General features: G+C 35.8%; 2 protein-coding genes across 3 annotated transcripts in view; one reads left to right on the top strand and one right to left on the bottom strand.

Annotated features, from left to right (window-relative positions):
• Positions 1 to 17,008, top strand: part of LOC143623015 (uncharacterized) — a 165,490-nt gene that overhangs the window by 78,701 nt on the left and 69,781 nt on the right. The window lies entirely within an intron of this gene.
• On the bottom strand, positions 1,965 to 11,164 carry LOC143623009 (uncharacterized). Of its 2 annotated transcripts, none has more exons than XM_077094014.1 (11): positions 9,064 to 11,164; positions 8,225 to 8,464; positions 7,944 to 8,073; positions 7,709 to 7,858; positions 7,389 to 7,558; positions 6,917 to 6,986; positions 6,580 to 6,786; positions 6,278 to 6,471; positions 6,093 to 6,182; positions 3,439 to 3,559; positions 1,965 to 2,505 (listed from the first exon to the last, which is right to left on the bottom strand). In XM_077094014.1, exons 1-11 carry the CDS (start codon positions 10,893 to 10,895, stop codon positions 2,323 to 2,325), a joined length of 3,387 nt encoding a protein of 1,128 aa, XP_076950129.1. In that variant the 5' UTR covers positions 10,896 to 11,164; the 3' UTR covers positions 1,965 to 2,322. The 2 variants fall into 2 exon arrangements, with proteins under 2 accessions (XP_076950129.1, XP_076950128.1); XM_077094013.1 differs by having other exon boundaries at positions 3,439 to 3,576; positions 6,104 to 6,182.

Below are 17,008 nucleotides of genomic sequence, written 5' to 3'. Positions count from 1 at the left end.
GCTACCAAAGCAAGAGACTAACGAAGTTAACAATCCGTTAGTTGTGGACCGTTGAAAAAAATACACATTTAGTTGGGACCAACACCAACCACGAGTGAAGTTAAGACTGTTATTTACCATTAGGATATCGTTAGGATTATTTAAAATCAAATTTTCTTTATTTAATAAGTTACCCAAGTCATTTTAAGTCTTGTGCATTGATTCCATATTGAAAAGTCTTTTAGTCAAGAGTTGACGGGTGGGCTTTAGACCACTTCAAACGTCATAATTCTTAAATGTGGCATGTCGGCAAATTCTTGTATGATATGAGGGGTGACTGTGAGCACATTCCGTGTTTGACGGTAAAGACAAAAATCTCAATAGGACGAGAAAAAACGATATCTTACGTATGTGTTGGACAAAGATTATTTATTAAATATAAGTTTTAACGGTTAATTCTTAACCAGATAAAAAATAATGTCTTAACGTACGATAGGTACACAAGACGCTTAAGGCAAAACCTACAAACGTTCAATCAAAAACCTAAAACGCTCAAAAACAGATTTCGTGAAAAAAAAATGAAAAATTGATCGATTAACGATTCCAAACTGTTTTTTTTTTCGGTGAACCACTGATTAATTGGATATGTGTTGACGATTCCGATGTTGTAATGTGATTTCATGGATCGATTTCGTGAAAAATGGGATTCGCGTAGAGATGTGATTTCATGGATCGATTTCGTGAAAAAAGAAGATTTGCGTACCTATTGTACGATAAGCTATTATTGTATTGGAACTTTTCTCTATCTACAATTTTATAATCAGAAGTAAGATTAAGAATATTAAAACTTGCCTCAATTCATACCTGTTTACTAGTTAGGACTTAGGGTACATCTTAAGGGTAAACTTAAAATAAAAAAGGAGACAAAAATGAAAAGTGTGAGAAAGATTTTTAGTCACATAAAAATCTCCCCAACAAAAAATTCAAAAAAAGTAAAAAAAAAAACATAACTCAAAATATAAATATAAATATAAATATAAAATGAAAAAAAATTAAAAACTAAAATGCCCCCCCCCCCCCGGTCATTCCTGTTAAAAAAACGACAAAAAACACAATGTCGCGAAAAAAGACACAATGCCGAAAATGAACAAACAGCACAATGATAAATAAAAAGACACAATACGTCGCAAAATTTAACACAATGCGAACAAAATATAACACGATGTTAAGTAATATAATACAATATCAAGAAAAAAAAAGACACAATATCAATGAAAAAAGACACAATCAATGACGAAAATAAACACAAAATACAATGATAAATAAAAAGACACGATGGTGTTTATCCTAAACATTGTGTCTTTTTCAAGATTTTTTTTTTGAACGAGGAAGACGGTTGAAAAATTTTTGCGCTTTTACATTTTTCATTTTTTTTATTAAATTTTAAGTGATGATTTTTTTAATTAATTTTTCATTATTTTTTTAAGATTTTTTTTTCTAGAAATCATTCTCATTCTTCTCATTTTTGTCTCATTTTGTTGAATAAGTTAACTCTACGTCTTAAACATAACTGTAATAATAAAGATATTATAAAATATAATCAATTTCAAATGTTATTCTCATCCCGTGTATGTGACGCAAAAACAAAATACACGGCCTAACCCTATACAATGTCGCTCTTCATCTCCAAATACAAACAAACGAGTACATCATTTTTGTCCAAACGTTATCAAATCTTTACCAAAATTTGAACTCTCAAACTTTTGATGATAAAATATATAATAAATTATATATGTGATAAGTTAATATTACGATTTTAATTTATTTTTCTTTTACAAATTACTGGTTTGACACCTACTATTTATCAACCTGCAACATGCTTGTTCCTTACCCTAAAAGACACTAACATATCATTAATCATACTAATAATATCATAACATTACCATACTAATATCACAAGTTAATTTACTAAAAGTAAATAAAATGTTAATGATATATTATGATTTATGACAAGCAATTCACCCTCTATAATAAAATTAAAACAAAACAATTTCTCCACTCCAGTCTCCATTGTCCATTCATACATCTGTTTGCGTTAAATAAAACAATCACTATACAAGAAAAAAAATTAATAAAAGAAATAAAACATGCGTCATCGTCTGTACACACTGCTTTTAAGATTGTACCATTTCCGAGGCGCTCGTGTGATTACGAAACCTGATTTCCATCCACAAATGTCAGATTTGTACACTAAATTGCTTGATCATCACATGTTTCCATGCTCTCATGCAACTTTTTGAACTCTTTGATGACAAGCTGCATCTAGATAGATAAGATAATACATCAAGAATGCCTTGGATATTGCCATCGTTCTTGACCCTTGGATTGAGAATAAACGGACGGTCTCCAAGTCTCTTGGAACCATCTGCTTCCACTCCTCTCATATATCGGGCTTTGGGCTTCTGCAGCCCTTGTAAATTTGTTGATTTCATTTCTCATTTCTTCATCCATGTCATATTGTGACCGCTGAAAAATAAATGTTAAATTATGAATGGGTCGATTTGGTAACTGTTTATATCTCTTAAGGTCAGCAGGTAATATAAGTTATCTATAAAGCGAACAGTCAAACGAGTCGAAAGAAGTCAAATTTGATTTATTAAAGAAACAGTAATATTTACGGGTGTGAATTTTTGACGCAGCACGAAACTTGTGAATTTGGGTTTAGACTAAGCGGTGGTTTGGGTCAAACGCACTAGCACCTTTCACTAAAGGGGTAGTATAGGTGCCAACCTAACGCTTTTGCAGGTTGATCCGTTTAACCCATTTGTTTATTTTTCGGTTTTTAAAAGTGCGTCAAGTATAATAATAGCTTGAATTATATGGGCAATTTTTATGCCAAATTTTAAAACTTTGAAAACAAATTAATGTTTAAACATAATTGCTTCAAAAATAAAACAATACATAACTTTATAATTTTAAAGTATTAATATGTTCAAGATAATTGTATAAAACTTTTTACGGGTTAAACAGGTCGTGTTCGTCGGTTGACGAATACACGTGCGGCGTGCCATATTCAGGGTTCATGTGTGAAACACGAATTTCGGATTTGTGTCAGGTTTGGCCCATCAGCCCACAAACACGGCCCTTTTAGTAGCCCTAAACAGTATTCAATGGGCAATTATATTTGACACGGTTTATAATCAAACGTTTTTAGAAGGGTAAAAAAAATGAGTCAAAACCAAAACACGAACAGATCCATTTCAATCCATACAATAATTAGAGGTTTTGACCTGTTACCCAACCCAATCACTTTGGCCCCTTTAGATAATACTTGATAGTGTTCTTGAGTTTGGAGAGAAGCGAGTTCGAAACAAAAGCCAAATAAAATTTTTGTTAATTTCCTTATTCAACTTAAACATTCTATTGATCTTATTTTAAAATGTGGATTTATGAAATCACCTTGGAAGCGTTTGAAAGTACAGCATAGGCTTCTCCAATCATTTTGAAAAGCCGATCAGCATCTCTGCGTACATTTTCTGATATTTCTTTCCACAATCCATCATCTCCATTATCACTTCTACTCACCAATAAAGCCGCCTACATCAGCCAAAAAAAAAAAACATTTTAAGTTCCAGGTGAGTTTCGACCCATTTACTTATCAACGGGTCAATTCGGTTATGCTTTCTCTCTAATAGATAAAACAAGTAATACGCTAAATGCTTAAAAATAACCAAGTCAAACGGTTTTAATGTCACCCAATAGTGTATTTTTATGCATAAAACGTCCTATATCATATTATTAAATAACTTACATTAATATTGATTATTGAAATAACATAAGGTTTGTAATAAATTCACCACACTGAGTACATACTAAAACCTGGCTATATTGAAAGCATAGCATAAAAGAAATCGGGCCAAATATATTGAAGGTTCCAAAAGTGTATTTTATGCATAAAATGTCCTATATCTTTTTATTTATAAGATTTAATATTTTATGCATAAAATGTCCTATATCTTTTTATTTATAAGAAATCGGGCCAAATATATTGAAGGTTCCAAGAAGAACATGACAACACAAACTTTCAACGACAACAATCGAATAACTGCTACTGCCGACGGATCACACGAGAAGAGGTGAAGGATGCACTTAGGAGGATGGGAAGGTCTAAGGCGGTTGGCCCAGACAACATACCCATCGAGGTGTGGAAGTGTCTGGGGGAGGAAGGAGTCATGTGGTTAACTACTCTGTTCAATAGTATTCTCAAATCAGGTAAGATGCCAGACCAGTGGAGGATCAGCGTTGTAGTCCCTATCTATAAGAACAAAGGAGACGCCCAATGTTGTGGTAACTACCGAGGAATCAAACTACTAAGTCATACTATGAAGCTATGGGAAAGAGTGATTGAGGGTAGACTTAGACGAGAAACTCAGGTTACGGTCAACCAATTTGGCTTCATCCCGGGGCGTTCCACCACAGAGGCAATACACCTTCTATGAAGATTAATGGAAACGTATAGGAAGAAGAAGCGTGATCTACATATGGTGTTTATTGACCTAGAAAAGGCCTACGACAGTGTGCCACGACAGGTGCTCTGGGAGTGCTTGGAGGGTAGAAGAGTGCCCCGGAAATACATAGAGATAATTATGGATATGTATACCAGGAGTGAAATAAGTGTCCGTGCGCCAGTGGGGGATACTGATTTCTTTCCTGTAGAGGTAGGTCTTCACCAGGGGTCAGCGTTGAGCCCGTTTCTTTTTGCAGTAGTCTTGGATGAGTTGTCAATGTCGATTCAGGGGACTCTCCCGTGGTGCATGATGTTCGCAGACGATATTGTGTTACTTGCTGAAAAAAAACAAGATCTAAACATGAGGCTTGAGGAGTGGCGAACAACCTTAGAGACAAAAGGTTTAAAGATTAACCGATCTAAGACGGAGTACCTCCACTGTGATTTTGGTGGGATAAACGACAATGAAGACGCACAGATCACAATTGAAGGGCAGGTGGTCCCGCAGGTAACGAAGTTCAAGTATTTAGGATCATTTGTACAGAGCGATGGGGAATTAGACAGTGATGTGACCCACCGAGTTCAGGTAGGATGGTGTAGATGGAAAGCAGCCACAGGTATATTGTGCGACAAGAGTTTCCCGACTAAACTAAAGGGAAAATTCTATAGGGTGGCAGTTAGACCTGCAATGCTATATGGAACAGAGTGTTGGGCCATCAAGAAGGCACAAGTGCGGAAGATGGAGGTAGCAGAAATGAGAATGCTACGTTGGATGTGTGGGCACACAAGGCTAGACCGAATAAGAAACGTTGTGTTTCGCGAGAGATTAGGGGTGGCGAACATAGCAGACAAGATAAGAGAGTGGAGATTGAGATGGTTTGGACATGTAAAGAGAAGACAGACGACGAATCCTGTTAGATCCGTAGAAAACATTACTATAGAGGGGAGGAGGGGTAGAGGACGATCGAAATTGACTTGGGATGAGAGGATTAGGCATGATTTGATAGACCTAAACCTCTCCGAGGACATGGTTGAGGATAGGAATTCGTGGAGAAGTAGAATTAAAGTTAAGGATTTTTAGAGAGAATTGAATACCTTAGGGCTTAGACTTAACTTATTTAGGTCGCATACCATAATGGTATTTCCCTTACATATATTATTATTATTATAATTATTATTAGCTTTTATATAGTTGTTAAACTGTGATCTTATTATTAATATTATTATAATTAGTAGTAGTTTGTATATAACTGTTAAACTTTGATTTCCTTTATTTTGCTTCATACACATGTACTTAGAGCCGAGGGTCTCTCTGGAAGCCACCTCTTCATTCCTTTGGATGGAGGTACGGTGTGCCTACATCCCACCCTCCCCAGACCCTACTTATAGCTTTGCTGTCAGTGGGATTTTACTGGGCATGATTGATTGATTGATTGATTGAATATTTAATTATAAACTATTATGATGATAAAAACTTAGTAATAATATTTGACACTTTAAATTTTCAAAATTTCATTTTTTTACAAAGATTTCGTGTCAGCCCGACCCAACCCATTCCAATATGTTCAAAAGTACCCATTTTGGCCCGAACCCGACCCGTTTCAACAAGACAACAACCTTATCAGGATGATGTTTAAGTGCAGCTTTCCGATACGCTTTCTTGACTTCTGATGCAGAAGCGGTTGGTTCAACTCCCCTGTAAAGTTTCAAAATCGCACATCATCACTTGATACAAAAATGGGATTTTGCTCTTTCAACCAAAATGTTCACTATATGACTAAAAGAACTTACAGTATGAGATACATATTTAATGGAGTTTCCTTTTTAGATTCTTCTTCAATGTTATAAAGCCGGTTCTGAGTTTGTCTTAACTCATTCGACTTATCTGTTTGCGATGTCAGCAAGGACACCAAGGTTCTTAGATCTTTAGCAGCTTGTCCATAATCTCTAATCATCTCATATAAACTAGCTCGTCTAGTGATAGCCTGAAATTAAAGTATAGTATTTTTCAAATGTCAATAATACCCTTGCTTTGTTGTTTAATATTAAAAACTATAACGAGCACTGTAAAAAGTCGTGCAAAGCTAGCAAACCTTGAGATAGGTTGGATCAAGAGCTATAGCTAAGCTGCAATCTGCAATAGCATCTGAAATTTGGCCCAAAGCCCGGTATGCTGCAGCTCGGTTGCAAAAACATACGGCTGCGAAAGGTCGCGATTCAACACTGCATGAAAGGGCAGAAGTGTAATTTTCAACTGCTTCAGTATACTTTCCGGACTTGTATGCTTCATTTCCTGCTGCCTATAAAAAGGATAATTGGATTATATTATACCAAATCTCCGGGGTAAACTAGTCATTTCAATAACTTGATATCACAAGAATTTTGTTAGAATACAAAAAATGTAAAACGAAAATGTAACTATTTATGTACCTTGCGAGATAAAAGCTCACTTATTGTGTCAGCTAAAGGTATCATTGACTCCAAACTCATGCTTTCCAACCTGGAAATTAACAAAACAAATATGTTTAATTTCATATTGTCCACCAAAATAAAAAAAGAAGGGAGAGGGGGGGGGGATGAGTTTTACGAATGATGAGGTGGCAAGATGGATGGTGATGCCAGGCGGGTTGAGTAAAACAGGTCAGGTCAGGTTGGATCGACCAGAAAAACAACTTTTTGACCATATTTTAATATATAGCTAATGCATTTAAAACCAAAACAAAATTATTACAATGATAATAATCTGAATCTTTGAATAAAGAGGCTTAAAAAGTTGTATGCATTTAAAATTACATTTCAAGTGACTTTCAACCTGTTTGACCCTGCCAGGCCCGTTAGACCGGCCAAGCCCATTTAGCATGTTCCCTTTTTTCTAGCAAGAAGTTTATTTTTTAATTAATACCTTTCGGTTATTTGCCCAGAATTCTCTTGTTTTTTAATAAATGCATGAGCTTCCTCGAGCTTTCCTAAATAAAAGTAGGATTTAACAATCATGTTTGTTCTCCATGAGTCTGACTCAGCAGAACTCAGAGTCTGCTCACACATCTGAATAATTTGTTCATATCGCTGTAACTGCAAAACCAGACATTATTATCAAAATTAGACCTGAGTTATCAACAATAATTAACGAAATTCATAAGAGTCAAATTAGATATTAGCCAGTACAAAGACATTTTTATGGGTCAAATGAAATTGAACAATTTTATTAGCTGTAATACAAACCATGAGTAGGGTATCTGCTTTCATCTGAAGCAATTGCTCAGAATAACTGCTTATTTGTAAAGCTTCATCAAGAACTTTCAAAGCACATTCTAAATCTTCTGGTGTTCTTCGTGGAAGCTCGGTGTATTGCTTAAGGCATTGTGTCACTTTCTGAAAAGCCAAAATTAATATAAAAAATGAAATTATTAATTATAAACAGTAAATACAATATAAAGATTAAAAAAAATTGAAATACCTGTGCCTTCTCTAAACCCTCAGAAGCATCTACTAACAATTTTCTGTCCACACAGACATCACTCCCTGACTGCAAGCATTTCACATACTGAACGGTTGCATTTTCAACTTCTCCAATAGCAAGGTAACAACTGAATATATAAAAGATTATTAATAAATATACAAAAAAAGATCAGATATAAAAAGTTAATTACTTAATCAGCATTACACATAAAGATCCAACCAAATGACTAAATCAGTTAAACTTCTAAAAATGTAGTAAATAATAAAAGTGATACTTACTGTGCTGCACGAACTTGAACCTTGAGAAAATTAGGATCTATTGCTGCAGCCATCAGACAGTCTTTTAAAGCATCTTTCATCCTTCCAAGAGAAATCCTAGTTGCTGCGCGGTTGCTATAGCATAGCATTAAAGCCCTAAGACAACCTTTAGATTTCTCAGTTTGAGAAACCGAATTTAACCCCTGTGTGTAATAATCCTCTGCTTTAGCAAGATCCCCATTACGATAAGCTTGGTTTCCCCTAACAAAATTCAGAAACATAAAGATCGTTAATTGTAGATGCAAAAAATGGGAAGGTCAATCTTTAAAAGGCTCAATCTTTAATAGCTCAGTTTCTTTGCATCAACAAAAAGGCTCAATCTTTGAATTTTGGGTAGCTCAGTTTCTTTGCATCAACAAAAAGATTGAGCCTTTTTGTTGATGCAAAGAAACTGAGCTACCCCAATTAAGGTAATCTGTGACTTATAAGTTAACCATTTTTAGGTGCCACTTCAACGTTAAGAAAAAGTCAGCATGATCTAAGTTACCAATATGTCAACCATAACATAATCATTTAGGCCAGGTAATTCAGATTACACTAAATCGAGTTTTCAGCAGTTTAAGCCTTTTTTTATTTGAAAGTAAAGAAAAAAAGTTTTGAGCCTTCTTTGCATAAAAAGTGTATTATCCAAAATTGGCATCTGATCAAAGTTGGAAATGAAACTACACTTTGGACAACTTTTGACCCATTTAAAATAAAGCATAGCCCATTTACTATTAAACGGGTAGAATTTGCCACCTCTAGTTAACAAATAACACAAATTAAGTTCTATCAACAAAAAAAAGGAAATAATTTAACACCTCAATCGCCATTTCTCACAGACTTCCTCTGCCGCAATGCTGACTGACGCAGTTGCTACTGTTTCATGCTTTGAATCTTGATCATTTACCGGTATAAAAGTATCCTTATTCTTGCTTGATAACGTAGACATATCAACTTTATTGGTATTGGCAGGAGACATAATCGAAGAAGAAGAAGATGATGCATAAGTGTTTTTTGTATCTGATGTTGGACTGTAAGAATCTTGACCCATTTTCAACCTATGTTTCTTTTTACTCTTACGTGTCTCGGGTGACATTTGACTTTGACCAGATGTAGAAGCAGCAAAAGTGAAATTCTCCCTGCTTATATTTTCTAAATTTGATCCGAACTCAAATAACCGACTGCCTGATTTTTCTCGATTCACAGAAGTAGCAGTGGAGCTCAATTCAGAATCCAATGCTGTATCAAAGGTATCACTACTAAACTCCAAGTTCTCCATTGCAGATTTAAAGGTTTCAGCCTCGGAAACTTCACATTTTACATCACTGTCATTAACATCTAACCGTTGTGTAGCATTAATCAAATCTTCATCCGTTGTCATATTTGAAGTAACATTATGTGATTCACTCGACACACTATTTTGATCATTTACTTGGGAAGTAGCATCATCAGATGCCACAGAAGTTCCTCTCGAGTAATTATCAGCTAATGTTTCTTGATATGGTGATACATCCATTGGTGAGTAAGCTTCAAAACTGTCGGAAACCTGAGCTGAACTTTGACCAAACACAAAATCTTGTTTAGGCTGCTGTTGACTAATCACAAAATCTTGCTTAGGCTGCGGATGACCGATCACGGTCTTTCTAACTTTTCCTTTCTTTTTCTTTAACCTAGAATCGACTACGCTTTTTGCACTAGAAAACAGTCCGCCCCTCGTATCAGGTGTTTTAAACTCAACATTATCCAATTTACTAGAAAAAGTAAAAATTAACATTCTTCGCGGACGTTGGAAATTAGTAGACGCTGTGGCTTCGTACACCTTCGATTCAACATTTTGACCAAACACAAACCCTTCTCCATCTCCACTTACTTTCAACCCCTGCATCTTATCCGATATTAAATCCGCCTTACCGTTCGATCCAAACACAAAGCTTTTCAAATTATCACCTTTATCACCACTTAACTTCTGCTCCCCAAATACAAAACCTTTCAAACTATTCCCATCCGGTCCAACATTTTCCTGATTCCCAATATTCAACTTGTCCATTTCACGTTGTAACTCCGCACCCAAATTGCCACCAAACGCGTTCGTAAACGGATTCACATTTTGCGTACTCTTCATACTTCCAATATTACCAGACTTATCGTTATCTCCAATGTTCAGTTTATCAACTTCCTTCGGTAGCTGATCAACCATATCTTGACTAAAACTGACATTTTTCTCATTTCCAAACGCGTTAAACCGAAACGCAGCATTGGCACGACTTACATCACTATCAATTTTCAACTTCACAAAATCATCAACACCTCCGAAAGCTGAATTACTAACATCCTTACCATTACCACTACCCGCCCCGAACGAAAACGACTTCTTCGTCCGATTATCAAAACTCAAACTCCCCAAAACCGATTCCGAACTATTCCGAAACGGATTAAACCCTAGACCGGAGTCAACCTCCTCGCCACGTCGGCTATCGGACACATAACTAGACCTAGGGTTATGAGAAGTCTGTCTTCTCATCTTCATAAGGCGTGGCCGTAACACATTTGAACCGGTGGGACCCACCGGGTTGCGGTAAGCCGATGAAGGCGGTGAACTAAACCCTAGAATCGGGTTGGGGTCGTTGGAATTGGATGATGACGAGTTCATAATAATAATAATAATATTATTATTACTATTAAAGAGCGTATATAATAGTTGGAGGATGAGACTGACCGGTGGATGAATCTAGAACTGCATTGAATTGGATGGATGTGTAATGGAATTGAATTAGGTTTGCGATTGGATGATTTAGCTGTTGAATTTGGATCTGATTGGATTGAATTGGATGAAATTGAAGAGAAGTGATTGATTGGTTTTGTGACGATTAAACGATGTGTTTTGTGTTATTGAAGCTTTTGCCCAATTGAGATGTTAACTTGTTATGAGTGAGTGATCAAAACGATTGTTTTGCTTAATCATGTAGTAATTAAGTTGTCACGTATTAACAAAATTAATTTTGATCTAAACTAGTACGCGTCCGGGCAGTTGGTAAAATTCAAACACTGTCGGTTTAAGACATTGAGGCTTCTATAGAGCAGAAAAAAAGCTTATGGTGATACCTTAAAACTGGTGGAAGAGCCAAATGTAAGCCTACTGAACTCCAGTTATAGCAATGTATACCTATATACCCCAACAAACACGAATGGAGGTGTGTTCGTGTTTGTTCATTTATTATTATCATCCCAACACGGACATATAATCAAACAAATTTTTGTGTTCATGTGTGTTCATTAAGAAAATGCGCATGCAGGTTAAGGTTGTCCCCGAGAATGAGAAAAAAAATTAGGCCTCGTGCGAGACAAAATTTGGGCCTCATCCTTATAATATAAACTCATTATATATCAAAAACCACAATACGAGTGCTTTGAGGTAGTTTTGAAAAAAAAAATTATGTATACACGGTCCTTTGTCAGCCTTTGTTTTTCCCCCTCTAGCTACTTCTTTTTACGTTTTTGGGCGCTGAAGAGGTATTTGAATTTGAAAACGGGAATAACAAAAATAATTAAAGTTTCAGTTATTGATGTTATGAAACCAATATTACATTTGATTTGGCTTTAAAAACCATTGTCAAGTTTATTCAAAAACAATTTTAGAAAAATCACGTACAAGGTTGCTCGGGGTTTTGAAAATTTCATCAGAGTTTTTTTCAATAATGCCTCTAGACAAAGGTTAAATGAAAAAGGAAAAAAATAAAAAAATATTTAGATTAATTATACTGAAGACGTGTTATGCAGATATGTTATGGAGATATGATAATTAGTAAGCCACTAAGTTTGATTTGAGTTAATTTTTATAATTTAATGCTTGTGGTCCAATTTCTCTCTCTACACCTAGGCCATCTTCTTTGTTTAATTAAATTGGACTTGGGCCTTAAATATTGTATAAAAGCTACAAAAAATTCTTTGGGCCCTTTAAACATTTGGCAGTGGCCCTATAACATCCTAAAAATTTTAATGATGAATAAAGGAAGTTATGTTTAGTGATTTCGCGTAATTAATTAATATCGGGTAGGGAGCGGGTCTTGGACTTGGATTAATTGAGAGGGGTTAAATGAGAATGGGATTTCACGGATATAAATACCCCCAAAATCCCAAAATATCTTCATTTTTCACCAAACTCCCTAACACTCCAAAAACACACACATACCACACTAACTTCGCCGCCGGACCGAAGGCAGATCCGGGCAGATCCGGCAGACCCGAGTGAGAGAGAGAGCGATTAGTGGTGATAAGCAAGTAAACGAGATCCAAACAAGCCCAAAAAGGTATGATTCTTGATCTTTGAAGTTTAAAGATCCAAGCTTTTTAGTGTATAAACGACCAAAAATGGTCGGGTAGCGTAGTGGGTGATATTGAACCATAGCAAGGGTGTTAAAATCGCTCGAAATGCCGATCAGAAACTAAAACAGCGGCTGTCTGGGCAACTTCGCCTTCATCTGGGCAACTTCGCCTTCAAAGCGATGAACTTCGCCTGCAAGCTAAGTTCGCCTGATGGCAACTTCGCTGTAAAGTTAAGTTCGCCTAACTGGTAACTTCGCCTGAGGCCAAGTTCGCCTGAGGCCAAGTTCGCCTGATGACAACTTCGCCTGAAGCCAAGTTCGCCTGATGGCAACTTCGCTGTAAAGCTAAGTTCGCCTAGCTGGTAACTTCGCCTAAAGCTAAGTTCGCCTAAGGTTAACTTCGCCTAAAGTCAAGTTCGATTAGAAAATAAATTAAAAATCTAATGAGAAATGTGTTAAGACAGTTAATGGAAATAAAATTTTTCCAAGCTGACCTGGCAGCTCGACCCCAGCCAGGGGCTCTGCCCCTTGGACCCTGCTAGGGGCTGCCGCCCCTAGACCCCGCTGCCAGGGGCGCTGCCCCCGGACCCCCGTTCGTTGTGGGTCATATAAAGATAGACATACATTATGAAAAGTGATAGTTAATTGATACGTATACTTGTTATACAGTCAGCCGTGCACAACTGAAGAAAGGAATTACGATTAACGGTGAACGTAACCGTGTTCAGGTGAGTTTCTAGCCCCATTCCTTGTTATGTTTTCGGGGCTGTGTGCATACTTGATGTGTTGTTAATACATTTATCCTAAGTGATAAGTGTATGCCCTATGTGATATATGTGTTTTGTAAGAATGATTGCTTGATGGTACGTGAACGATCTTCGGATATTGCACGTACTGTCAGGTTGTAATACTATGTATAAGGTAAGTATAATATGAATGCTTATGCGTATGAACGTGATAGAGATAATAAAAGAAGGAAATAATGATGTATGGTTGTATGGTTACGAAAAGGGTACCGAGCCCTAATAATACTCGAGGTATGATGTATGGTTGTATGGTTACGAAAAGGGTACCGAGCCCTAATAATACTCGAGGTATGATGTATGGTTGTATGGTTACGAAAAGGGTACCGAGCCCTAAAATTACTCGGGGTATAATGTATGGTAACGAAGAGGGAATCGAACCCTACTAATATTCGAAAACTAGGGACCAGATCCTTATAATATCTGTGATGTTAGGGACCAGACCCTTATAATATCTGTGATGTTAGGGAATCGAACCCTTCTAATATTCGAAACTAGGGACCAGACCCTTATAATATCTGTGATGTTAGGGACCAGACCCTTATAATATCTGTGATGTTAGGGAATCGAACCCTTCTAATATTCGAAACTAGGGACCAGACCCTTATAATATCTGTGATGGTAGGGACCAGACCCTTATAATATCTGTGATGTTAGGGAATCGAACCCTTCTAATATTCGAAAACTAGGGACCAGACCCTTATAATATCTGTGAGGTTATAGGGCGAAAGGCTCTTTAAAACGTATGATTATGTATGTAAAGAAAGTATGAAGGTAAAAATAAAAGTAAAAGCACTTAAGTGTGTATGAAAGAAAGTTAGGAGGTTAAGTATGAAATGTAAAGAATGTATGGTATGATTATGTGATTAACTAGAACTCACTCAGCGTAGCTGACTTTTAGTATGCACGCAGGTGAGTAGGATGAGACAGCTGGCTTGAGTGGGGACACATGGCAGAAGAATAAGAGCCTGGCATCTGAAGACTTACGATGTTTTAATTTTAATGTTTTAATGTGAAAGACAAAGGACGTTTTGAGACAAGTTATGAAATATTGTAATGTTTTATGAAAGTTTTATATTCCGCGTAAATGTTTTAATTAACTCTGATATTTAGAACTGTGTTTATGAGTAAATCCAACACGAAAGTAGGGTTACCGGTAATGGGGCCTTACAGGCCCGGACTGCACTGCCCAAGAACCGGGGCTGCTCGTGGTTGTTTATGCTCGTTCGTTCAAAACCAACATGAACATAAACAGAAACAAATGAACATAGACAAGCAAACTTAAGATGAACATAACTGAACAAACATAAATATAATTGACCGAACATAAACGAACACAATAAATATATATTATTTAAACGATCCCCGTTTATGCTTATATAGAAATATAACTACTTATGCATTTATTGAAATTGAAAATGAACCTACATGAAAATAAACGGACGTTCAAATACATAAATGAACAAACGAAATTTGTGTTCAAGTTTGTTCGGTTAGTTTGCAAGCCTAATTTTAACCCGTTTCTTGATGAGTGGTCAATTATGATAACTTTTCTTTTTTGTTTATGAGAATCAAACCCGTGAAATAAAAGATATCTTTAAAATGTGTGTTTAACTTCTGGTGGCACAAAGTAGTAACCAAATTATAAAATAAGTAAAATCATAGATATCAAATGCGAAGACGAAAGACGTGAAAAGCTTGGACCTTAAAAGAAAGACGCGCTTAAACAAAAAGAATTTAAATATATTATGTAATGGAAAATATCACATTATATCATATACTAATATTTTCCAATACCATAATCCTCTCAATATAAAGTACATCTCAAATCCCAAAATAACCAATATGTTCATACTGAAACCAAAATTTTCATAAAGAAATAAATAGTAAAACGAAAGCCAAAAGTTAAAAGTTGCATTTTTTTTATTAACATCACCTTACACATCATTTAATAAATCAATAAATAAACATGCTTAACTTTACAGTTACTAATCTCGACTTTCTAGTGGTTCCATTTTCCTCACACACCAACCAATGGTGGTGTGCCACATCACCAGCTTCAAATCTATCACATTTGATGGATTTTAGAATTGGTGGGGAGGTGTGGTGTGATAGGTTTTGGTACACATACATGATACATACATATATATATATATATATGTATATATATATAGGTTTTTGTGTGAGTGAGAGGAGTGTATTTGGGGTATATATATATATAGAGAGAGAGAAAGAGAGTTCCATCACTCAAACCCACTAAACGCGTGATGACCATCACGCTAACCCTCTCATCACGGGGCGGCGGCGGTGTTTCAACAACCATCACGCGTGATGGTTTTCCCATCACCCACTCCCCCCTAACCTTCTTCTTGCTTTGTGAAATATAGAGTTAATTATCAATCACTATGTTGATATAGATTGACCTTATTTTTGTTAATCCGATGATTTTTAGGTATGTAGGTTTCAATTGGTTAAGTGATAAATTGGAAGAAAAAAAATAAAAAAAAAATATATTAAACCAGATTAACCTCATATAATTGCACGTTAAGTGTGGCAAGTTGTTGGGCGCTTCGACTGAAATTAGCGTCTAGGCACCTAAAGCAATCGTTTTTGATAACTATGAGTATAATTCAGTATTGGCAAGTTAGGTACTAGATGAAAACGGACTTGGGTTAAAATTGGTTTTATCAAATTGTTTGTTAAAGCTAATAAATTTTATTTAATCTGATTTTGAGTCATAATGTTTTGCCCCTTCTAGTCTTAATACTTTTTGATTTACAGAAACTAGAGATGGAAGTTGAGGGGTTAAAAGGGAAAGCGGTCAACACTCAACTCCACACTTGAAGAGCAAATAAAAAAGATTAATGTTGAGCTGGAAGCAAAGATGAAGGTACTGCTTAAAGATTTTGCTTATTGCTGTAATATTGTTCTTGATTTTCAAATCATAGTTAACATGGCAGATATTTGTTGACATATTTAAGAATTTGGACAACACTCTTTGTTAGTGAGGCTGCACAAAATTTGTGATGCTGGATAAAAGGTTCAATTTGGGTAAAAAAAGGTACTTAATTTGTAATGGATCAAACATCTAAAATGAAAAACATCTTTAAAGGATACGGGGGAACAGGTTGGATAAAAGTTATTGTTTGGTAGCCTCTTAACAGTTATTAAGAGGCTTCCTCTTAATGGTTCATAACATCTTAATGGTTAAGAGGTAACCTTAAGTCTGAATAATTAAGAGACTACCTCTTAATGGTTAACTCTTAACAATTCAGACTTAAGGCTGCCTCTTAACCATTAAGAGGTTATGAGCCATTAAGATGTAGCATCTTAATAACTGTTAAGAGGCTACCTAATTAAATAAATTTCGGTTTTTTCAGTTTTGGTTTTTCATGTTTTTCAACAATAAAACCCAAAAAATTAATCTAAAATTTTTGGACACAAGTGTTTTGGGTAGACTTCACCCGTTTGAGTAAAGCTGAAAAGGTTATGCATTTGATGAAAACGTGTTTTGAAGTTTTGACCCATCACCCGACCTGCCCATTTTTCCGGCTCTAGTCTTGAAACTTTCTAATTTGCTACTTATGTTGACCGGTTCTACAGAGAGAGAAGGAGGCAACATTAAAGAAAGTGAGACA

Source organism: Bidens hawaiensis, unplaced genomic scaffold, assembly GCF_021521415.1.
Source record: "Bidens hawaiensis isolate Kalapana, Puna unplaced genomic scaffold, B.hawaiensis_p1.1 tig00003244_1, whole genome shotgun sequence".
NCBI lineage: Eukaryota > Viridiplantae > Streptophyta > Magnoliopsida > Asterales > Asteraceae > Bidens > Bidens hawaiensis.
Note: the sequence above shows the minus strand (reverse complement) of the source record. Positions and strands in the feature narration are given on the sequence as shown.

What these genes read in the sequence shown, in the direction of transcription:
- LOC143623009 (XM_077094013.1), bottom strand. Translation starts at nt 10,895, where the DNA reads ATGAACTCGTCATCATCCAATTCCAACGACCCCAACCCGATTCTAGGG. An exon ending in TTAAATATGTATCTCATACT is followed by an intron (nt 6,183 to 6,277) that starts GTAAGTTCTTTT and finishes GAAACTTTACAG; the next exon opens with GGGAGTTGAACCAACCGCTT. An exon ending in TACTTTCAAACGCTTCCAAG is followed by an intron (nt 2,506 to 3,438) that starts GTGATTTCATAA and finishes TTTATTTTTCAG; the next exon opens with CGGTCACAATATGACATGGA.